We start from the raw sequence: 25746 nt of genomic DNA on the forward strand, positions 1-25746 counted from the left end.
CGACTCAGACGCCAGCAAGGTGAAGGTGGGGTACTGGTATGGGCTGGTATCATCAAAGATGAACTTGTGGGACCTTTTCAGGTTCAGTATGGAGTGAAGCTCAACTCCCAGACCTACTGCCAGTTTCTGGAAGACAACTTCTTCAAGCAGTGGTACAGGAAGAAGTCGGTATCGTTCAAGAAAAACATGATTTTCATGCAGGACAATGCTCCATCACATTCATCCAACTACTCCACAGCGTGGCTGGCCAGTAAAGCTCTAAAAGAAGAAAAAATAATGACATGGCCCCCTTGTTCACCTGATCTGAACCCCATAGAGAACCTGTGATTCATCATAAAATGTGAGATCTACAGGGAGGGAAAACAGTACACCTCTCTGAGCAGTGTCTGGGAGGCTGTGGTGGCTGCTGCACGCAATGTTGATCGAAAACAGATCAAGCAACTGACAGAATCTATGGATGGAAGGCTGTTGAGTGTCATCATAAAGAAAGGTGACTTTATTGATCATTAATTTTTTGGGTTTTTGTTTTTGCATGTTAGAAATGTTTATTTCGAAATTTTGTGCACTGATATTGGTTTACCTGGTGAAAATAAACAAGTGAGATGAGATTATATTTGGTTTTTATTAAGTTGCCTAATAATTCTGCACAGTAATAGTTATCTGCACAAACAGATATCCTCCTAAGATAGCCAAATAAAAAAAAAAAACACTCCAACTTTCAAAAATATTAAGCTTGGATATTTATGAGTCTTTCGGGTTGATTGAGAACATAGTTGTTGATCAATAATAAAAATAATCCTCTAAAATACAACTTGCCTAATAATTCTGCACACAGTGTATAACTGTAATGGAATGAAATGAGGGTAGACATTATGGTTATGCTAATGATTTGTTAGCTTTCATTTTGTTTCCATGCTGCATCAATAAATAACAGATTATCTTACAAATTCAGGTGTGGTTGATTTCTTATTGGTAAGGAAGAAAATTCCACTGACCGAGACAAAATCTACAGTACAGACCAAAAGTTTGGACACACCTTCTCATTTAAAGATTTTTCATGACTATGAAAATTGTACATTCACACTGAAGGCATCAAAACTATGCATTAACACATGTGGAATTATATACTTAACAAAAAAAGTGTGAAACAACTGAAAATATGTCTTATATTCTAGGTTCTTCAAAGTAGCCACCTTTTGCTTTGATGACTGCTTTGCACACTCTTGGCATTCTCTTGATGAGCTTCAAGAGGTAGTCACTGGAAATGGCCTTCCAACAATCTTGAAGGAGTTCCCAGAGATGCTTAGCACTTGTTGGCCCTTTTGCCTTCACTCTGCGGTCCAGCTCACCCCAAACCATCTCTATTGGGTTCAGGTCTGGTGACTGTGGAGGCCAGGTCATCTGGTGTAGCACCCCATCACTCTCTTTCTTGGTCAAATAGCCCTTACACAGCCTGGAGGTGTGTTTGGGATCATTGTCCTGTTGAAAAATAAATGATGGTCCAACTAAACGCAAACCGGATGGAATAGCATGCCGCTGCAAGATGCTGTGGTAGCCATGCTGGTTCAGTATGCCTTCAATTTTGAATAAATCCCCAACAGTGTCACCAGCAAAGCACCCCCACACCATCACACCTCCTCCTCCATGCTTCACGGTGGGAACCAGGCATGTAGAGTCCATCCGTTCACCTTTTCTGCGTCACACAAAGACACGGTCGTTGGAACCAAAGATCTCAAATTTGGACTCATCAGAGTCCATTCCTTGTGTTCTTTAGCCCAAACAAGTCTCTTCTGCTTGTTGCCTGTTCTTAGCAGTAGTTTCCTAGCAGCTATTTTACCATGAAGGCCTGCTACACAAAGTCTCCTCTTAATAGTTGTTGAAGAGATGTGTCTGCTGCTAGAACTCTGTGTGGCATTGACCTGGTCTCTAATCTGAGCTGCTGTTAACCTGCGATTTCTGAGGCTGGTGACTCGGATAAACTTATCCTCAGAAGCACAGGTGACTCTTGGTCTTCCTTTCCTGGGGCGGTCCTCATGTGAGCTAGTTTCTTTGTAGCGCTTGATGGTTTTTGCAACTGCACTTGGGGACACTTTCAAAGTTTTCCCAATTTTTCGCACTGACTGACCTTCATTTCTTAAAGTAATGATGGCCACTCGTTTTTCTTTACTTAGCTGCTTTTTTCTTGCCATAATACAAATTCTAACAGTCTATTCAGTAGGACTATCAGCTGTGTATCCACCAGACTTCTGCACAACACAACTGATGGTCGCAACCCTATTTATAAGGCAAGAAATCCCACTTATTAAACCTGACAGGGCACACCTGTGAAGTGAAAACCATTTCCGGTGACTACCTCTTGAAGCTCATCAAGAGAATGCCAAGAGTGTGCAAAGCAGTCATCAAGGCAAAAGGTGGCTACTTTGAAGAACCTAGAATATAAGACATATTTTCAGTTGTTTCACACTTTTTTGTTAAGTATATAATTCCACATGTGTTAATTTATAGTTATGATGCCTTCAGTGTGAATGTACAATTTTCAAAGTCATGAAAATACAGAAAAATCTTTAAATGAGAAGGTGTGTCCGAACTTTTGGTCTGTACATAAAATGGAGAGAAATTCTTATCCTCATCAAGAGATAAATCAGAGATATATTTTATACCCTTCTCTTTCCATGGTTTTAAATTGAGATGTGAGATTATTTCCAAGACTTCAATTGGTATGTTTTTTTTCAAATCCGGGTAGGGATAGCTTTAGTGATTTAAATAGTGATTTCCAAGCGTGTGTTGAGGCAACCATATTCTGGGATTTTGGAAGGGGATGGTTATAGTAAATGGACTAGAATGAGGCTTTTTAAAGAAATATTCTTGTTGATTGATTTTTCCAATAGTGACCAACTAAAGGTTGAGTTTGGGGTAATCAAACGACAGCCTAGTTTTATCAGTGGTTGCCAGATGATAACTAGATATATTTGGTACTCCTAGTCCATCATTTAGTTTCTTTCTTTGGAGTGTTTTGTTGGCGACTCTGGGGTTTTTATTTTTCCACACGAACCTAGAGAGTTGTGCTTGAAATCTAGAGATCCATACGTTGCTAGGTGAAAGAAGAATTGTTCTAAATACATACAAGAGTTTAGGAAGTACAAACATCTGGTATGTTACTATTCTTCCTAACCACGAAAGTTCATGTTTGGATATGTTGGACAGGTCTTTTTGTAAAAGCATCAGAGTATTTTCCAAGTTTACTTCTAGCAATCAGCACTTCCTTGCTGTGTCCTTAAATACACTCAGATTGCTTAGAGAGTTGCTGGTGATAGCATGTATACCTATTCAGGCTTGGAATTCTTATAGTCGGCTAGAATTACTTTGGAGTTCCTTCATGGATTGTTACCGTGCTTTCTCCGGTGTCATCTTGGAGCTAAGTGTATTCCCCTGTTTGTTTCCCCTGTGTGTACTTTAGTTGGTAGTGGGGCTGACCCAGTGCTCAACCCTCCCGCTCCCTACCTAGGGCCTAGCCTTAGGGTCAGCTAGGACCAGGTTTCCTCCTCGGCGATAGGTGCAGAACCTATTTGGGGTCTATAGGGGAGTTAGGATTTGTCATTTATATCTGGTTAGGGGTCTCCACTCTCCCTTTCCCTAGTTGTTAAGACTCCCTCCCCTTTTCCTGCCATTATGCAGTGGGTTCTCTCCATACCTAGCGTGACGTTATCACCAGCCAGTTAAGAAAAAAAAGGAAGAAAAAAAAAGCTGACTTTCATTTTTGTTTTTTTTTCCATTTTTTTCTGTGTTGTTATGGAACCCGTTTTAGTGCAGGTGGAGCAGCTTCGAAGTTTGTCACTGGAGGTTGCTGACCGATCAGCTGTTCAGCAGCAACCGCAGGCTCCTAATGTTGGGGACTCTGCAGGTAGGCCGGTCCAGCTTAAGCCCAAAATTGCCCTCCCAGACAAGTTTTCAGGAGGTAGAGACAAGTTTTTTGTGTTTAATGAAGCTTGTAAATTATACTTTAAGCTTCGACCCTACTCTTCTGGAGATAAGGAGCAGCGAGTAGGGATTGTGATTTCACTGTTACAAGAATATTCTTAATCATGGGCTTTCTCTTTGCCACAGGGCTCTGCTTGCCTCCTGATCGGTTGAAGGATTTTTCAGGGCTCTGGCCCTAATCTATGATGATCCTGACCAAATCTCCTTGGGTGAATCCAGGCTGCGTCGCCTTCAGCAGGGGGATTGGTCAGCGGAGACTTATAGTTTCAAATTTCGTAGATGGGCAACTGATACCAAGTGGAATGACCCAGCTCTTAGAAGCTAATTTTGTCAGAGTCTTTCAGAAAGGTTAAAGGATGCCTTGGCAGTTTTCAAAACCCCTGGGTCTTTGAAGGCTGCCATGTCATTGGCTATATGCATAGATAGACGCCTTTGGGATAGGAGGGTGAGACCACCTTCTCCGGAGCCCCTTTTCGGGGCAACACCCCGGTGCCGGGGGGCGGTCTGGGGGTGAACCTGTACTCATGGATTTGGAGGAGCCCATGCAGTTAGGGGGAGCTACTGGGTCGCATATTTCCCCTGAAATCCGCAAGAGAAAGGGGGTGTGCTTTTTTGTGGTAAAAGGGACATTTTATTGGGGTCTGTCCCTCGGTTCCTAAGCAAAAAGGTAAATCTAGAACTCGATTGACCCCTGGTAGTGTGGGTTTGGATAATCAGGGGGTGTGTTTGTCTTCTACATGCAGCTCTCGGTTTGTCCTGGTGGCAGAGGTGATGCTAGAGAGCAGGACTGAGAAAATTTCTGTGTTTTTGGACAGTGGAGCTGGAGTCAGCATGGTTGATGCTGGGTTTGTGAGAACTCATGGGTTTACTGGCAGTACGTTAACTAAGCCATCCCTATTTATGCCATTGACTCAGCGCCACTTGCTCAGAAATGTCTGGCACAGATTGTACATGATATAAGACTGAGGGTGGGGCCCCTTCATTATGAAGTAATTCTTTGTTATGTCCTGGAGGGTCTTCCCACTTCTGTTGAACTGGGTCTACCATGGTTGGTGAAACATAATTCGGTAGTGGATTGGCAATCCAGGGAAATTGTGGAGTGGGGAGATTACTGTCATGAAAACTGCTTAAGCACTTCTCTTTCTGCGATCTCTACAGATAACTTACCTGCATTTCTGTCTGGTTTTGAGGACGTATTTTCTGAGAAGGGGTGTCAAGAGTTGCCTCCTCATCGTGCATATGACTGTCCCATTAACCTCATTCCTGGGGCTAAACTACCCAACTCCAGACTGTATAATCTTTCTGATCCTGAGAGTCTGGAGAAGAGACATATCAGATCCTCCTCTTCGCCCGTGGTGACAGGGTTCTTATTTGTTAAGAAGAAAGATGGGGGTCTCCGTCCCTGTTTAGATTTCCGGGAATTGAATCAAATTACCGTCTGAGATCCGTATCCTCTTCCTCTGATTCCGGATGTATTCAACCAGATTGTGGGAGCTAAAGTGTTCTCCAAGTTGGATTTAAGGGGAGCTTACAATCTGGTAGAGGGGGATGAATGTAAAACGGCTTTCAATACCCCTGAGGGGCATTTCCAGAGTCTGGTTATGCCTTTTGGTCTCAACAATGCACCTGCAGGTTTCCAGCATTTCGTAAACTATATTTTCAACCATTTAGTGGGCAGGTTTGTGGTGGTCTATTTGGATGATATTTTGATTTGCTCACCTGATTTAGAGACACATCAGAGTCATGTTAAACAGGTACTATGGATTTAAAGAGCTAACAAAGTTTATGCCAAACTGGAGAAATGTATTTTCGCGGTCCATGAGGTGTAATTTTTGGGGTATCTGTTGTCACCGTCGAGTTTTCAGATGGATCCGGAGAAAATACATGCTATACTTGATTGGGATCGTCCTGAGAACTTGAAGGTATTACAGCGCTTTCTGGGGTTTACTCATTTTTACCGGAAATTTATCCAAAATTGTTCGGTAATAGTGAAACCCCTCACTGACATGACAAAAAAGAGGTCGGATTTTTCTAATTGGTCGAATGCCGCCCAGCAGGGTTTTTCATCTTTAAAAAGATGTTTTGCCATGGCACCTATACTCAATCAACCTGATGTTTCTCAACCTTTCGTGGTTGAAGTTGATGCATCAGAGGTGGGGATTCGAGCTGTGTTGTCCCAGGTTCCGTCCCCTGGTAAATGGCGTCCATGTGCTTTCTTTTCCAAGAAGCTATCTTCGGCTGCGAGAAATTATGACGTGGGTAATAGGGAGCTTTTGGCGATTAAATTGGCTTTCGAGGAATGGTGACATTGGTTGTAGGGGGAAGTCCATCCTATTACTGTTATCACGGACCATAAGAACCTGTCATATCTCCAGTCTGCTAAGCGTCTCAATCCTTGGCAGGCTAGATGGTCTTTGTTTTTTACTAGGTTCAATTTTGTTGTCACTTTCCATCAAGGCTGATGCGTTGTCCCGGAGCTTCCCTGGTGGTAGTGACCATGAGAACCCTTTCCCTATTTTGCAGAAGGGGGTGGTCATTTCAGCCTTGTAACCTTGGAAGGAGAGGTGTTGGAGGGTCAGGGGAGATGCCCCTGTCTCCTGTACTTCGGGGAGGTTGTTTGTGCCATCCAATCTGCACCATAAAGTAATTAGGGAACATCATGACTCTGTGCTTGCTGGTCATCCAGGTAGTAGCGCACCTGTGGATCTCCTTTCGCGTCGTTTTTGGTCATTTTTGGTGGCGGAGGTTTGCGTCAGGATGTGGTTGAATATGTATCTGCTAGCAGTATTTGCGCGCTTTCTAAATTATTGCATACTCGTCCATCTGGTTCTCTTCTGCTGCTGCCTATTCCTAGTAGACCATGGACATGTTTGTCCATGGATTTTGTTACTGACCTACCGGTATCTGCAGTCAAGACTGTGGTTTTGGTGGTTGTGGATAGGTTCGTTCAGTAAGATGGTACATTTCATCGCATTACCAGCACTTCCGAATGCCAAGACTCTGGGATTCATTAATGAGATTGTGAAGCTTCACAGGGTTCCTTCCAATGTGGTGTCAGATTGGGGGACCCAGTTCATTTCTAAATTCTCAAAAGCTTTTTGTGCTCCACTGGGGTACAGTTATCTTTTTCTTCTGCCTTCCATCCTCAGATGAATGGACAATAAATCAAAAGTTGGAGTCTTACCTAAGGTGTTTTGTCTCTGAGAACCAGGAGGATTGGGCATCTTACTTACCGTTGGCCGAGTTCGCTATAAACAATCATCACCAAGAGTCTACTGACAGGTCACCTTTCTTTGGTGCATACGGTTTTCATCCGCATGTTTGGTACCTTTAGCGGTGGAGGGGCTTCGGGAGTTCCTGAGCAGGAGCGTTTGGCTTCGTCGCTCTCTTCTGTGTGCCAGGGGGTTCAGAATAATTTGAAACTCATGGAAGACACATACAAACGTATGGCTGACAGGAAACACTCGCCAGGTCCGGACTTAAGTGTCATTGACTTTGTGTGGTTGTCTACCAGGAATATCAAGTTGAAGGTTACCTTCCTGGAAGCTGGGACCTAGATTTATTGGTCCCTATAAAATAACCGCCATCATTAACCCAGCAGTGTGTCGTCTGGAGTTACCTCAGGTTCTTAGGATCCACAATGTGTTTCACAGGTCTCTGCTCATCTGCCCCCAATCATGGTTGATGGCAATTTAGAGGTCCAAATATCGAAGATTGTGGATTTTCATCTTCAGCGTTGTTCCCTTCAGTACTTGGTGCACTGGAGGGGTTACAGTCCAGAGGAAAGGATGTGGGTTTCAGCATTGGAGGTGAATGCCCCTAGGTTGGTTCCTTAATTCCATGCCTCTCATCCAGATAAACTTGGTCCTGAGTGTCTGGAGACCACTCGTAGAGGGGTGGGGGTGGGGTACTATCACAGGTGTGTCAGGGTTGACAGACAGCCATACGGTGTCTGGCTATAGAAGGTCTCTGCGTTTGGCCTTACATTCATCTCCCTGATCCTTTTATGATTCCTCTCTTTAGGACCCAGCGATGATCCTCACCTTGCTTGGGGATTATACCTTTCCCTTTAGGACCCTGAGGTATCCTCACCTTTCTGCAGTGAATCAGCAATTCCTTGCTGTATCCTTAAATACACTCAGATTGCTCAAAGAGTTGCTGGTGATAGCGTGTGTACCTATTCAGGCTTGGGATTCTAGTCGGCTAGAATTACCTTGGGGTTCCTTCACGGATTGTTGCCGTGCTTTCTCCGGTGTCATCTTGGAGCTAAGTGTATTCCCCTGTTTGTTTCCCCTGTGTGTACTTTAGTTGGTAGCGGGGCTGACTCAGTGCTCACCCTTTCCACTCCCTACCTAGGACCTAGCCTTAGGGTCAGCTAGGGCTAGGTTTCCTGCTCGGCGATGGGTACAGAACCTATTTAGGGTCTATAGAGGAGTTAGGGTTTGTTGTTTAGATCTGGTTAGGGGTCTCCACTCTCCCTTTCCCTAGTTGTTAGGGCTCCCCTTTTCCCATCGTTATGAGCTGGATTCTCTCCATTCTTAGCGTGACAGCTGGATGGAGAGTGATGCTCAACTTGCCTCTTCAGAATTCCACATAGGTGTTTGATTGGATTCAGATCAGGAGCCATACTTGGCCACCTATAACCATATTCTCAGGAATCCTTTGCCACACTGCTCCTCTTCTCAGTGATGTCACTGCTTTTCAGACTCTTGGGATCACACTGTGCTCTGTGTGACTTGGAGGTGACTTTTATAATATGAGCCTATGGAGCATCAAAATGAGGCTTATGCATAAACTCCAGGGTGACTCGGAGAGTCTGAAGAGCGGTGATGTCACAGAGAAGAGAAGCAGAGCGGCTATGGATACCAGAGAAAATGGCGGTAGGAGAGTATAACACATTAACAGTACTCTACATACACATATAAACAGATTTAGGGCTTATAGCTATCAGCGTTAAAAAAACGGTCTGATGTTGTTCCTGAAAAGTCGGACGAGGGTCATGCAAGTGTCACCTAGAATCTGAATGACATCCGAATGACATGTGAATGCAATCCGTATGCAATGCAATTTTAACATGAGCTTTTACTTAGAGTAATCCTCTATGTCATTTCAAGATAATCTTCAAAGTAAATATTCTTCAAAACATGGATAGATAGAAATACGTGAGGGAGATATATATTCCGTGTGTAGCTTACTGTACATGTATTTAAGTACTTTCTCATGGCTCTTGTGCTGATGGCTATGAACGTCGCTCACCTTATTCACGTCACTGCGAGTCACTGAGCTGCGCAAGCACACACATCTCAGTGTCTCTGCTGGATGTCAGCTGAACGGTCGCATCATGCCACCGTTCAGCAAGACATTTATATGTAGCAGAGCTAGACTAGTCAAGGGACAAATGGATTATCTTCTTGTCGGACAGGTGAGGAATATGGTTGTTTTTTATTTTTGGTCTTTTACAGGGAACATGGGTGTCAGAGGAATATCTTCTTGTCGGACAGGTGAGTATAATTTTGGTTCTTTATTTTTAATTTTTCTGATTAAATGGGTAAAAGAGGGATGGGAAATGTTTATTTCAATAAAGGAGTCTGTGTCATTATTTCAAATAAAGGACTTTATTCTGCGTGTCTTTTATTTACAATAAGACAATGGGGTTAGTAATAGGGGTGTCTTATAGACGCCTCTCCATTACTAATCCCTGGGCTTGGAGTCCGCTGCCAATACAAAGCTGACATCAACCCACTATTACCCCATTTGCCAATGCATCAGGGCAAGTGGGAAGAGCATAGGCTAAGCACCAAAATTGGGGCATCTTATGGATTTAGTCTGGGAGGAGGCCAATATCCACGGCCCCTTCCCAGCCTATTAATATCAGCATGTGTCTGCCTAGCCTTTGCTGGTTATTAATTATAGGGGGGATCCCACGTCAATCTGTTTTGGGGGAGTCCCCCATTTTAATAACCAATAAAGGCTAAGTATACGGCTGTGAGCTGATATTAATAGCCTAGGAAGCTCCATGTGTGTTACCCCCTTCCCAAGCTATAAACATCAGCCCCCAACTGTTGACTTTCCCTCGGCTAGTTATTAAAATTTTGGTGGACCCGGGGGGCGTGTCCTACCGCTGAGGAAGAGAGACGCATTTTTTGGATCTCACTGGCCTAAGCTCAAAATCTTTGATTTATAAAGGGCTTTCTACCTCTATCCAGCGCTCAAACACCTGAGAAGTGTCCCAGGACCACACAGCTGCCTCCAGAGACAGTTTAGGAACCATATTGTTGCCTGGAAGATTTGGGCCTACCTGGAGGGCTGGAGCCCCAGCCTCTCCTGTGGATCCATAAGGCAACCCGCTGAAGCGCCGAAAAGAGACCCGGTTCGAGCTGTGGGTGTCCCAGGACGGAGCAGCTGCTACTTCTGTTGGCTCCTGCGACTGTGGAGTGACACCTGGTGAGGAGTGTTGCCGCCTCCGTGCCCCCGCCGTTCGGGGCTACCAACTGACCCGGAGAGACCCAAGAACAGAGGTAGAAGAAGAACTGGTCTCCTGACCCCTGCAGCGCGGTTACAAACAAACAAACTCAGAGTACCTACCTGTCTAGGATCGGTGCCTTGTCTGCTGACAGGCTGCGGTTGACACGCACGCGGTCTGTGCTGGAGGAGTGCCACTGACAGGCTGGAAAGAGCGGAGCTCACTGCCCCGGTGAGTCCCTGTGGAGCTGATCCGGCTGCTCTGTCTCGGCCGCCTGGTGTTTTCCCGCCATACGCACTGACGCCATCTTGATGGTGCTGTGGTGCAGGTGTGGAGACGACTCTCTGTGATAGATGCATCTGAATAATTATTTGGACTGTGGCTCCTCTGGGCAAATTATACACACCAATCCCCACTGAAGGACTGTGTCTCTCTCCCCAGCCCCTGATGAGGATTCACAGAACATTAAAAACCTTCATAGGGACACATTCAAGCTATAAAAGGATAACCTGGGCGGTCTCCATCCCCCCACACACAATAATCAACCAGTATGCAATTAGCCCTATGTATATATCTATACATTTTTTCCAGAGTCATTAACCATCTAAATTTCAGATCGAATATCGCAATATCTTTGCCTCATCAAATCTACCTTATAGTGGACAGTGTTCTCAAATCACTGAAGCGTCCCATAATAATTAACAAAGGAACTTTAATGACATCCGGTGTCCGAATTTGGAATAGCACCTAACTGCTTTTGCATGCTTCTGTTTCCTAGAAAAACGTTGAAGACTCAGATTATCTATATAAAAGCTTAAAAGGGTTGTCCAGTACTTTTAAAAATATGCCAATGTGTTATCATGATAAACAGAAGCTTCTTTCTAATTACCTCCTGGTGCTGTTACTATCGGTGGCCGCTCACAGGCAGCACGTGACCCCCTGCTGACGTCACGTCAAGTGAGGCGTGACTCAGCGCTGAGGTCCCCACGGTGGCTGCTGGGTTGTGGGCGGGGTTATTCCCCGCGTCACACCCAGCATCCCAATGAATGGGGATAGGGAGAGCACGCGGTGGATGCCGGGTGTGACGCGCGGGGTAACCCCGCCCACAACCCAGCAGCCACCGGTAGAACACAGAAGAGGGACACTCGGCTGCAGCCTGGACTTGTCGTGATGTCAGCGGATGTCAGAGCCGGCTGCAGCCACCGATAGCGCCGCTCACAGGCAAAAACAGCACCAGGAGGTAATTAGAAAGAAGCTTCTATTTATCATTAAAACACATTGGCATATTTTTAAAAGTACTGGACAATCCCTTTAACTTTATTTTTCAAGCCACACAACTTCAACGTATACTGCCCTACTGACACTACTCTTTGTAACTGCATGTGTTACCAAAATAAGCAACTACTATTGATATTACATTGAGACTGTATAATACGCCTTCACAATTTGTAAAAATAAAAACTTAAGATTCCCTATACCTGGCAATGGAATATGCTCAATAACTAGATTGTATTAGATCTAATGGAGAAGAAGACTGTAAGCTGGAAAAAATCATGTGCCACTCGATCTTCACCAACCGGTCCTAAAACCAATTCTTTTACTAAACCTGAACCGCATAAAAAAGACATACATAACACAAGACGAACATCCTTAAGAACCATCTCATCCACCCGGGCCTTCAATGCTCATCTAACTATATTAAACAATACCCAAGAACCAGTTAATAAAACTCAAACCACCAGAGATATGTCAAAAAAGACTCCATCTTCTGCCAAAAATATGTCCCCAAAACTACAAAGAACCCAACAAAAGAACACATCTGGGGAGGCTTCCCCCTCTAGGGAGCGGGAGGACCCTCTGAAAATTTGGGGGCCACTCCGTCTCTCTCAAATCTTGTGGAGACCTCTGATCCTTGGAATGACTCTTAGATCCTTTCTCACTCTACAGTGGATTTATCCCAAAGACCATCCATCTCTGAGGAGCTACACTCCTACCTTCAACATCTCCCAACAAAAGAAGACTTTAAAGCTCTTATATCAGAGGTCAAGTCGACTTGTAGATCAGAAATAACAGCAATGAGAAAGGACATCAAACATAGTACAGATCGAGTGGATTCTTTGGAACAATCCCATGATGAGACATGTAAACACTTGAATCTCATCCAACAAGCAGTTATTTCACATGCTGATGCTCTCAGGATCACTAATCGCCATCTGGAGGATCTTGACAATAGGGGACGGAGGAATAATATACGCTTGAGAGGTCTCCCGGAAACAGATGGGACGGAGGATCTCCAAAAAATCCTAGAATCCATCTTTAACAAAATTCTAGGCCTACCACAGTCTAACAAAATCAAACTTGATAGAGCACACCGGGCCCTGAAGCCAAAGGGATCCCCTTCCTCACCACGGGACATTATATGCTGCGTCCACGATTTCTCCACAAAAGAAGCCATAATGTCCAAGGCACAAAATGCTCGGAACCTTAAATATAAAAACACTCCATTCCAGATCTTCCCAGAACTCTCCTGGTTAACCCTACAAAAAAGACGCCACTTGCGACCTCTCCTCTCTACCTTAAAGGACCAGCAAATTATTTACCGATGGGGTTTCCCGTTCTCGCTTACAGCAAGAAAAGAAGGCAAATCGGTCACCTTAAAGCTGCTTGATGACCATCCAAACTTTTGCAAAATACTTGACATTCCTGTCCCAGACCTTCCTAACTGCTAATTGAGATCTCTGCCACCTGCTCCATCTCCAATATGGCAATCCACCAAAAGAAAACGCGGAAGACCAGCATCTGCTCAATCCTCTCCGCAGTCCATGGGTCATGATCCCCTGTGAACTCCCACCATCGCGACATTACTTGGCTTTCATATTTGCTCTCATATGACTTAACATAATATCTGAAATTTGTTTTCTAATCTTTTTCTCCTAACATTTATCATATTATAGCCTACTATCGCATTTATAAATCCTGAACAGTTGCCAGAATGTTGTGTTCCTGGTTATCTATGAACCTACCCATTTACTAGTTCTACCTTAAGAGTTATAATTATTCATTCTCCTCTGATAGGAGTCTGTCTATAGCCTTAAAACTTCCGAGGTTTCCTTGAGTTCAGAATTTTTCTTTTCATTCTGTAACTCGTGGATTTCCTCAGAAGCTTATAATCCTTGACTAAGGATTATTTAGGATATTGTTTATCTTAAGATCCACTCTGTTGATTTTTGTGCATGTTTAAACATACTATGTTCCCCCCATATCCTTCAATGTTTCCTTCCCCTCCTCATGTTTCTAGACCCATCCTATTGAGAAACTTTGGATTGACCTGCATTACCTCTTCTCCAACCTCTGAGAATGGGGAGTTACATCAGCAACCACACACAAACTACATCGATCATGATTAAATGTGTCTCACTTAATGTTAAAGGACTTAACTCAAACGCCAAAAGGCGTTTAGTCCTTACAGAAATGAAATCCCTCAAAGCCGAAGTGGTCTTTCTCCAAGAAACCCATTTTAATAAATCTGGGTCCTTCAACTTTGCATTAAATTACTACGCTATAATATACTCCGCTACACAAGAAAGAAAGAAAGCTGGCGTAGCAATTCTTAAATCCAAAACATGTCCGATCTAGATAGTATCCTCTCATTTAGATCCTGATGGGAGATATGTAATCCTACAGGGAACTCTTAGGGGAACTCCTGTTATACTGTGCAACATTTATACTCCTAACACAGCCCAAATTAAATTTCTTAAGAGGATCTTACTTAAAATATCACACCTCCCGCCTTCTGCAATCCTTCTAGGAGGAGATTTCAATATGATGTTCTCTGAGCAAAGGGATAGACTCTCTTTAAATAATACTCAACCGTCCTCATCTCAATCCTACTTATCTAGAGAATTCCGCAACCTTATACGCAGACATTCTCTTCATGATTTATGGAGAATTAACTATCCTGAAGACAAAACTTTTTCCTTCTTCTCACCACCGCATGGTACCCATACACATATAGATTACTTCTTTGGAAATACCCCTCTCTTACGCATACTAACATGAGCAGAAGTGGGTCAGGTAACATGGTCTGACCATGCCCCCATAGAGGTTTCGATCAAGGACTCCCAGGTCTTCACTCGCTCCTGTCATTGGAGACTAAATGAAATCTTCCTACACAAACCTTCCATTAGAGAAGAACTTTGCTCCCACCTTCAAACCTATTTTGAACTTAACATTGGTTCAGTACCCTCTGAAGCAACGCTGTGGGAAGCTCATAAAACAGTCTTTCAAGGTCATTGTATCGCTATAGGATCTAGACTAAAAAAAGACTATAAAGCTAAACAGGAAGCACTTTCTTTGGAGCTGAGGACCTTGGAGTCTAGACTGGTCTCTAACCCATGTTAGCAAATCCTCAAAAAAATTATAGATATTAGGGCCCAGCTTAAAAATATAGCAATTAAACAAGTAGACAAACTGCTTCTCTATACTCGTCAACGCTATTATGAGAAGGCTAATAAACCCCACACATTATTAGCAAAACAACTTAGATACCATACAAAACAATCTTCTCCGTATGCATTATGTAATAAGAAAAACCAAATAACATGATCCAAAACAAATAGCAGAGATATTTCATGAATATTTCTCACAACTATATTCACTTCCCAATCCCTCAGCAGCTAATCCCTCAGCAAGGGATACATTTATCTAGTCCTTTTTAGAAACCTGTCACCTTCCTGTTCTCTCTACAGAGGCAAACTCAGTTTTAAATTCAAATATTACAAAAGAAGAGATACAGGAAATTATACAATACCTACCAAATAGGAAAACACCTGGCCCGGATGGTTTGTCTTATTTACTATAAGGCTATGTGCCCACGATGCAGAAATGCTCAGGATTTTTTCCTGAGCGTTTCTGCATCTCCCTGGCAGAAAAAAACGCATGCGGATTGTACATGCGGATTGTACATGCGGATTGTACATGTGGATTGTACATGCGGATTGTACATGCGGATTGTACATGAGTTTTCCTGCAGGGACAAGCGGATGTGAAGCGATCTTCACTTGCATTTCCGCATGCGGGTTGACAAGCGCTTTCCAAGAGATTTTAGCATCACTAAAGAGTGCTTGTCAACTTGGTCACACTATATAAATCCATGCAACCGGCATGGATTTACATAGTGTGACTGAAAGAATGGTAAAAAATAAAAAAATAAAAATATACTTACCCTCCGATGGCCCGCGCTGTCTTGCTTAGCTCGGTCCCGGCTGCCGGCAGCGGTAGAGTGAAGGACCTGCCGACGTCAGCGTCGCGTGACCCGTCACATGTCTCTGACGTCAGCGCAGGTCCTTCATTCCATCGCGAAGTGCCAGGAAACAAGGAGGAGCGCAGCGCGGGCCACCAGAAGGTAAGTATACATTTATTTTTTATTTTATTCTTTTTTTACAGCTTTTTTAATGGTACCTGGGTGTGGATGAGACTCTCCTCTCCTCTACACCCGGGTACCATCTGCACATTAGAACGCGCCAATTACGCAAGTACAGATGCAGTCTTGCGGAATTGGCGCGTTCTAATGCAAGTCAATGGCGGCAAAAACGCAGCACTTCCGCAAAATAATTGGTAGTGCTGCGTTTTTTTCCGCAATAATAATCCGCAGCGGAAATGTCCGCAGCATGTGCACAGCACTTGCGGATTATCATTGGGGAACATGGCAGGCCTTCTACCATGTGTTTAAGCGTTTCTGCAGAGTTTTTGCCGCTGCGGAAACGCTTAAAAAACGCATCGTGGGTACACAGCCTAAGACCTTTCAGGAGATACTCCTTCCCACCCCAGTTCCCCTGTTTAACTCTTTCCTAAACAGATCTCCAATTCCTGATTCTATTTTGCACTCCTATGTTACTCTAATTCCCAAACCAGGCAAAGATAAACTAGACCGTAAAAATGACAGACCCATAGCTCTTCTTAACATGAAATAATAAAGAATGGCACTAGACAGGGATGTCCGCTATCCCCTTTACTTTTTGTCCTATGTATTGAACACCTGGCTGCTGCCATTAGATCAAATCAAGACATACAAGGAATATCGGTGAAGGACAGAGAATTTAAACTTTCCCTCTCTGCGGAAGATATTCTCCTAACCATCACTAATTGTAACGGGTCCGGGAGGCGGAACCTCTGAGCTACTATACAAGGGGGCGGCCCTAGTAAGGGAGCGGGTGGCAGTCTCTGGGTGAACGGACAGGGAGTTACGGCAAGTGATCAGGGCAGTCTCTGGGTAAGGGGTAGGTACGACCTGTGATGGCAGAGCCTCCGGGTAGGCTAGCAGGCAGATGGTAGATGTGTGCTCCCAGGTGAGCAAGCGAGAGTCTCTGGAATAGCAGGTGGTCACGGCACGTGACGGCGGAACCTCCGGGCTGGCAGGCAGGTAGGTAATGGAGAAGCGCTCCCAGGTGAGCGGGCAAGAGTCTCTGGAATAGCTGGTGGTCACAGCACGTGACAACGGAGCCTCCGGGCTGGCAAGCAGGCAGATAACGGAGAAGCGCTCCCAGGTGAGCGGGCAAGCTGGTCCATAGACAGACTGACCGGAGTAGTAAGGCAGACCGTCGGACCTCAGGCAAGCAGGCAGGTAGCTGATATGCGCTCCCAGGTGAGCGGGCAGGCTGGTCCTTTAGACAGACTGACAGGAGTAGTAAGGCAGACCGTCGGACCTCAGACTGGCAGACAGGTAACAGGTATTCAGGCAGGAATCAGGCAGGTAACTGGCAGGAAACTGGCAGGTAACTGGCAACGGGACCTGAGGGCTGAAGCACAGGTGAGACACAGGTGCAAACAACATTGCTCGGGCACCTCCATTTTGGAGGAGGTGCCTTATATATGATGAAGTCCTCCGGCCATTGGCCGGGGACTCTTTAGGGCGGCGCGCGCGGCCCCTTTAAGAGGAGGGGAGCGCGCGCGCGCGCGCCCTAAGCACAGGGGCCGGGAAGGAGCGCGCGCTGAGAGCAGAGCAGGAGGAGGACGCCGGGACGGAGCGCGCGCTGACAGCAGAGCGGGGGGAGGATGCCGGGCACGGAGCAGAGCGGTGAGGGGAGCAGCGTCCCTGCCTAGCAGAGGGCAGGGACGCCGGCACTACACTAATCCCCACATATCCCTCCCTAACCCGCATTAACTACTAAAAAAATTTGGAGACCTTTCAGGTTATTAAACGAACACAACTAAAACAGAAGCTCTCCCATTAAACATTCCGGAATCCCAACTGAATTTTCTACGTTCCAATTTCAAATACCATTGGAAAAATGATTCCCTCAAGCACCTGGGAATCAATCTGACACCTACGTTCTTCAGTCTATATAAAAGCAACTTCCCGCCATTATATACAGAGATCCGCTCTCTTAACGAGATGGATGTCTCTTCCCTTGTCCCTTTTTGGCCATATCTCTTCTATCAAAATGACTATACTCCCAAAACTATCATATCTATTTGAAACACTTCCCATACCTGTTCCAATTAGAGACCTAAAGTCACTCCAAGCAGCCGTCATGAGGTTCATATGGGTAATAGATGTCATAAAATCACACAATCAATTATGCTGACGAGTCAAAGCTCAGGTGGCCTAGGCATCCCCCACTTTGTGTATTATTATTGGGCTACCCACTTATGGAGAATCCCGGCCTGGTCGTCTAAACCGGCCTACACAAAATGGATGGAGATAGAAAAACTTTGGCTAGCACCTGCGCACCCCAACTCTCTGATTTGGAACAATCCTTATAACCCCCCCATAAACAAACTTTTAGGTTCAATCTCTCTAACCAGAGACATCTGGAAGACCTGTTCTAAGAAATTTAAACTCGCATCTATGAATTCACCCCTAACTCCCTTTTTATTTCATCCATATTTTCCTGACGGTATGACTCCCCTTCTAACAATTATTTGGAATGATGCTGGTATATTCAACTTTACAGGTATTACTAATCGCATAACAAGGAAATTCTTCACACACGACGAGATGAAATCTAAATTCTCTGTACACAACCTGTCCTTATTCCAGTACATTAAAATTAAATATTTTGCTTCCTCTGTGTTCCGTTCCTTGCAGGTCTCCACTCCTACCCCCTTTGAACGTTTATGCAAAGCAGGTTCCTCGACAAAGGGATTGATCTCTGATATATATGGGATCCTGCAACACCCAGATGTTGACCTTCTCGTTATACATCCATATATGTTTAATTGGGAAAACTATGTTGGTAGTTCCATGGGGGACGGAGAGGGTGAACTTGTTTGGGCCAGAGCAAATACTACAGCATCCTGCATTATGTACAAAGAAAACCACTATAAAATATTGCATTTCTGGTATCATACCCCAGAACAGCTAAATAAAATTGATACAACCATTTCTCCTCTATGCTGGAGATGTAAATTAAATAGGGGTACAACCTTCCATGTTTTCTGGGATTGCCCTCTTGTTGCTCCCTTTTGGACCAACGTTCAGTCTTTAGTTAATCAGATTTTGGTTTGACCCTACCACTTGAGCCGCAGATTTTCTTGCTCAACCTATTTCCACGGGTCAAAACAAAGAAAACTATTAAACTCATTTTAAATATTTTGACAGCTGCAAAATGTTTCATTGCGGCACAATGGAAGCGAACATCTCCCCCCTCTTTGTTGGATCTGTACACGAGAATTAAGGATGTTAGAAACTATGAATATCGCTATGCCATGAATGAAAATAGAATCTAAAAATTCAAACAAATCTGGTCTCCTTGAGACGTTTTCTGGACCACAGTGAATATCTGACCACCAGTCTCTTAACCTTAATCAATCCTTCTCACATCCTCCTACCCCCCTCCCTACTCTGCCGTCCTCCCTTCCTTATCTGTTGTAAGTCTTGTATGTCTTTATCCATCTTCAATTAGTACCCCCCAGAATTGTTATCATATAACTGGTTCAAGTTGTTTCTCAATGTAACCTACCATATACATGTTTACCAGCAATTATATTTTTCCGTATTTTTAGATTCTGTAAAGAAAATTGGAATTTCTTTTCAATAAAAATTTACAATTATAAAAAAAAATTTTGGTGGACCCACCATTTTTTTCGCTAATTTATTGAATTATTAGCTAAATACATGAACATTAACCTACACACATACTGCACTAATTTTATATGTCACTGACATCTTTCTATATATCTATTCTATGTACAGTACAGACCAAAAGCTTGGACACACCTTCTCATTTAAAGATTTTTCGTTATTTTCATGACTAGCCCTTACATAGCCTGGAAGTATGTTTGGGGTCATTGTCCTGTTGAAAAATAAATGATGGTCGATGTAATTAAAAACCGGATGGAGTAGCATGCCGCTGCAAGATGCTGTGGTAGCCATGCTGGTTCAGTATGCCTTAAATTTTGAATAAATCCCCAACAGTGTCACCAGCAAAGCACCCCCCACACCATCACACCTCCTCCTCCATGCTTCACGGTGGGAACCAGGCATGTAGAGTCCATCCATTCACCTTTTCTGCGTCGCACAAAGACACGGTGGTTGGAACCAAAGATCTCAAATTTGGACTCATCAGACCAAAGCACAGATTTCCACTGGTCTAATGTCCATTCCTTGTGTTCTTTACCAAACAAGTCTCTTCTGCTTGTTGCCTGTCCTTAGCAGTGGTTTCCTAGCAGCTATTTTACCATGAAGGCCTGCTGCACAAAGTCTCCTCTTAACAGTCGTTGAAGAGATGTGTCTGCTGCTAGAACTCTGTGTGGTATTGACCTGGTCTCTAATCTGAGCTGCTGTTAACCTGCAATTTCTGAGGCTGGTGACTCGGATAAACTTATCCTCAGAAGCAGAGGTGACTCTTGGTCTTCCTTTCCTGGGGCGGTCCTCATGTGAGCCAATTTCTTTGTAGCGCTTGATGGTTTTTGCAACTGCACTTGGGGACACTTTCAAAGTTTTCCCAATTTTTCAGACTGACTGACCTTCATTTCTTAAAATAATAATGGCCACTCATTTTTCTTTACTTAGCTGCTTTTTTCTTGCCATAATACAAATTCTAACAGTCTATTCAGTAGGACTATCAGCTGTGTATCCACCAGACTTCTGCACAACACAACTGATGGTCCCAACCCCATTTATAAGGCAAGAATTCCCACTTATTAAACCTGACAGGGCACACCTGTGAAGTGAAAACCATTTCCGGTGACTACCTCTTGAAGCTCATGAAGAGAATGCCAAGAGTGTGCAAAGCAGTCATCAAAGCAAAAGGTGGCTACTTTGAAGAACCTAGAATATAAGACATATTTTCAGTTGTTTCACACTTTTTTGTTAAGTATATAATCCCAGATGTGTTAATTCATAGTTTTGATGCCTTCAGTGTGAATGTACAATTTTCATAATCATGAAAATACAGAAAAATCTTTAAATGAGAAGGTGTGTCCAAACTTTTGGTCTGTACTGTATACATCTATTCTTTCTATTCTGATGGGTCACACTGTGAATTTACTGTACTCGGCTAATGAAATGTCGGGTTTTCTTGCATGGTCCGAGTGCAGTGCGATTTTTTTTATTGCACCCATTGACTTGCATTGGAGAGTCTCGTCCGATATAAGCAGCAAAACGCAGCATACTGCGATTTTTTTCTCTGTCCGATCCGAGCTGATAAAAAAAATCGCAGATGAGCAGGCAATCATAGTCACTAGTCAGAGTGCAATCCCATTTTTTATCGGATTGCACTAGTCTGTTTTTCTCGCAGATGAGTATGAGCCCTCAGAGTGAAAAAAAGGTCATGGGAGGGCTTCTTTAATTTCATTCCTATTAGTAACGTTTTCTTTTGTGTTTTAAAAGGTTTCCCTAATAGGACTACATTCCATTTGGTGGACTACGTCGGATGGCTTGGATCAGTATTTTATAAAATTGGTGAAAGGGGGAAGGTGTCTTGGAGTCTTTTTTTTCTTTTACAAAGGAGACTTTTTTGTGTATGTTGTTTTCAGGTTTCCGTATGTGTACTACATTGGATTCGGTGGACTACATCAGACAACATGGCATCAGTATTTTTAAGAAAATGGTGAACAAGGGAAGGTGTTAGGGAGAGTTTATTTCAATAAAGTATTTTCCCTTTTTATTACTGGGTTAGTAATGGGGGAGTGTGATAGACACCACTCCATTACTTCCACCAGGGCTTGGTGTCAACCAGCAGTGTTTTTTGATACTTCAGAACGGACACCAATCCCCCACTGCTCAGCATTACCTTGATTGCTAAAGAACTAAGGAATTGGGAATAGCCAAGTTGAAGCAACAGAAATGGAGCATCTAATGTGATGCACCACTTCTGGGGCAGCTGCGGACTGGTATTTTTGGGCTGGGAAGAGCCTAATAACCATGGACCTCCCATCCTGATCATAACAGCTCTCAGCTGTCTGGTTTACCGCTGGTTAAAAAAAATGGGGGGGGGGGACCACACATTTTTTATTTATTTATTAGGCAATTTACTATTATAAAATCAGTTTCAGAGTGATGGCAGAGAACTTTTATAGATAGAAGCTCCATATTCAAGGCACGATCACTCTGGCATCAGGATGCCATTTTATAATATGCAGTGGGGTTTGGTAATTATATTGCCTGTCAGATATGATCTGGATGATAACAGGCAGCTGTGCGCAGGGGAGAATCTCCTAAGCAAGTTGTATCTCAGTCTTATGGGGTCTAGAGCAGTGACCCCAGTCCTATTTAGCCAAGAGTCCAAGATATTTCTGAGATTGGCTGAGATAACTGCCTTAGAAGTCAAATTGTGAAAGAAAGCTGCTGATGCAAATGCAGACAGCTCCTTCTTGACTGAAGTTCCAAGTCTTAGCCAAGAACAGGACTTACAATCTTGGGACTTCCTTTAAGATTGTACCCTTGGCTTCAAAACAAGACCATGGTCACAATTCTATACCCCATACAGGCTGAGATGTAGCCTGTTGAGGTGACCAATCCTCGACTTTGCCTTCAAGTGTCCTCAATGTTCTTGTTGCCTGCCTTACTTATTCTACATCTTATGCTATTGTACTGCCATCCGCTGGGAGTTACATGAATTAAAATAATTTCATTGACAGTGTTTCGCGTTAAGAAAACCAGAGCCTCTTTTGGTGCGACTAGTTAGGTTTGAGGTGCAATCAGTTGGTTTAATGAGGGCTACATCTGTAGGAAGATCTGCTCTACTGTCTGTGTTGCCCAATGGAACTGAATATACACTCAGCTTCTTGACATATCTTTTGAAGACTTGTTAAGAAAATATTATACGGTTCTATGTAAATCTTAGACGCTTCATAAAATAAATACAATATGAATAACAGGCAAAATTAAAGAAATATAATTTATTTTAATGATATTAAAAAAATAAGATACATACGGAATTAGGTAATGGCAACGTGATAAACAACATATAAAACAAGAACTTAGGAAATCAGAACTTAGGAGCATAATAAGCAGGCGTGCGTCCAACAAATCCCCAAAAAATTAAAAAGGGATGTGGCTAATTAAGACAGCATTTTTGGCATGATGAGGTAAATGTTTTCAAAATATATATCTAGTCCCCATTGTTTCTGTAGGTCACCAAGGGCATCAATTTTCTTCAAATGCTTAAAAGTATATGATGGACCTGAAAAAAAGAAAATACAGAATTGAACCCCTTTACAACCCAAGGTGGTTTGCACGTTAATGACCAGGCCAATTTTTACAATTCTGACCACTGTCACTTTATGAGGTAATTACTCTGGAACGCTTCAACGGATCCCCCTGATTCTGAGACTGGTTTTTTTGTGACATATTGTACTTCATGATACTGGTAAAATTTCTTCGATATCACTTGCGTTTATTTGTGAAAAAAACGGAAATTTGGTGAAAATTTTGAAAACTTTGCAATTTTCAACATTTGAATTTTTATGCCCTTAAATCAGAGAGATATGTCACACAAAATAGTTAATAAATAACATTTCCCACATGTCTACTTTACATCAGCACAATTTTGGAACCAAAATGTTTTTTTATTAGGGAGCCATAAGGGTTAAAAGTTGACCAGCGATTTCTCATTTTTCCAACAAAATTTACAAAACCATTTTTTTTAGGGATCACATCACATTTGAAGTCACTTTGAGGGGTCTTTATAACAGAAAATACCCAAAAGTGACACCATTCTAAAAACTGCACCCCTCAAGGTGCTCAAAACCACATTCAAGAAGTTTATTAACCCTTCAGGTGCTTCACAGGAATTTTTGGAATGTGGAAGAAAAAAATGAACATTCATTTTTTTCACAAAAATGTTACTTTAGACCCAATTTTTTTATTTTTGCAGGGGTAACAGGAAAAAATGGATCCCAAAATTTGTTGTGCAATTTCCCCTGGGCATGCAGATACCCCATATGTGGGGAAAAAACAATGTTTGGGCGCATGGCAGGGTTTGGAAGGGAAGGAGCGCCATTTGACTTTTTGAATGTAAAATTTACTTGAATAATTAGCGGACGCCTTGTTGCATTTGGGGAGCCCCTGATGTGCCTAAACAGTGGAAACCCCCCACAAGTGACACCATTTTGGAAACTAGACCCCTCAGGGAACTTATCTAGATGTATGGTGAGCACCTTGAACCCCCAGGTGCTTCACAGAAGTTTGTAACATTGAGCCGTAAAAATAAAATTTTCACATTTTTCCCACAAAAATGTTTTTCAGCCCCCAATTTTGCATTTTCATAAGGGTAACAGGAGAAATTGCACCATGCAATTTGTTGTGCAATTTCTCCTTAGTAAGCAAATACCCCATATGTGGGGGAAAACCACAGCTTGGGCATACGTCAGGGTTCGGAAGGGAAAGAGCACCATTTGACTTTTTGAATGTAAAATCTGCTTGAATAATTAGCAGATGTGCCTCTGGTGTGCCTAAACAGTGTAAACCCCCCACAAGTAACACCATTTTGGAAACTAGACTCCTCAGGGAACTTATCTAGATGTGTGGTGAGAACCCTGAACCCTCAAGTCCTTTACAGAAGTTTATAACATGGAGCCGTGAAAATAAAAAAACCTAACTTTTTCCACAAAAATGATGTTTAAGCCCCAATTTTTTATTTTCACAAGGGTAAGAGGAGAAAATGGACCCCAAAAACTTTTGGCCAATTTCTCCTGAGTACGCCAATATCCCATATTGGGGAAAATACAGTGTTTGGGCGCACGGCAGAGTTAAGAAGGGAAGGAGCACTGTGTGACTTTTTGAACGCAAAATTGGCAGGAATCAAAAGTGGACGCCATGTCACGTTTGGAGAGCCCCTGATGTGCCTAAATAGTGGAAACCCCCCACAAGTGATCTCATTTTGGAAACTACACCCCAAGGATTTTATCAAGGGGTATAGTGAACATTTTGAACCCAGAGGTACGACACAGAATTTGATAACATTAGGTCATCATATTGAATAAGCTGTCATTAGTCTTGAGCGCAAGTGCTCGCTACATGAGTTTGCATCGGGTACTCAGGTATGCACTATGTATCACGGGTGCTCAAGTGACATGCTCGAGTCCCTGCCCGCATGTCATTTTTTTTTTTTTTTCACTTTTGAAAAAATCCCAACCCTAACCCTAGCCCAACCCCAACCCCAACCCTAACCCTGACCCTAACTCTAACCCTAGCCCAACCCTAACCCCAACCCCAACCAAACCCTAACCCCAACCCTAACCCCAACCCCAACCCTAACCCCAACCAAACCCTAACCCCAACCCTAGCACAACCCTAACCCTAGCACAACCCTAACCCTAGCCCAAGAGTTTATTTTTTACGCCGTTCCTCGTGCGGTATAAGTGATTAGACGACTTCATTCTTCGGGTCGGTGTAATTACAGCGATGCCAGATTCATATCGGGTTTCTATGATTGACAGCTGTCACACACTAAAAGACGCATTTTTTTGTAAAATCTAGTTTTTGCATTGCCATATTTTGAGAGCTATAATTTTTCCATATTTTGGCCGACAGAGTCATGTGACTGCTTGTGTTTTTGCGGGATGAGTTGATGTTTTTATTGGTGCCATTTTCAGGCACGTGACATTTTTTGATCGCTTTCTATTCCGATGTTTGGGAGGCAGAATAAACAAAAACCAACAATTCAGGAATTGTTTTTTTTTTTATTGTTCCGCGTGTGGTAAAATTGATAAGGTAGCTTTATTCTTCGGGTCAGTAGGTTTACAGCGGTACCACATTTATATCGTTTTTCTATGTTTTGGCGCTTTTACATAAAAGCAATTTTATAGAAAAAATTATTTTCTTGCATCGATTTATTCTGAGAGCTATAACTTTTTTA

General features: G+C 43.2%; 1 protein-coding gene across 4 annotated transcripts in view; it reads right to left on the minus strand.

The window, feature by feature from the left end:
- Window positions 1-22771: 22771 nt before the first annotated feature.
- LOC141265584 (thiopurine S-methyltransferase-like) overlaps window positions 22772-25746 on the minus strand; it is a 114686-nt gene continuing 111711 nt past the window's right edge. For all 4 annotated transcript variants that reach the window (XM_073678836.1, XM_073678833.1, XM_073678837.1 and 1 more), the window contains exon 9: window positions 22772-23070. In XM_073678836.1, the coding sequence (XP_073534937.1) occupies window positions 22949-23070 (122 nt within the window). In that variant the 3' untranslated portion in view covers window positions 22772-22948. The remainder of the gene's footprint in view (window positions 23071-25746) is intronic.

This window comes from Phyllobates terribilis, unplaced genomic scaffold (genome assembly GCF_046119375.1).
Source record: "Phyllobates terribilis strain yellow unplaced genomic scaffold, ASM4611937v1 Scaffold_4__5_contigs__length_816908805, whole genome shotgun sequence".
In the NCBI taxonomy this organism is placed as follows: domain Eukaryota; kingdom Metazoa; phylum Chordata; class Amphibia; order Anura; family Dendrobatidae; genus Phyllobates; species Phyllobates terribilis.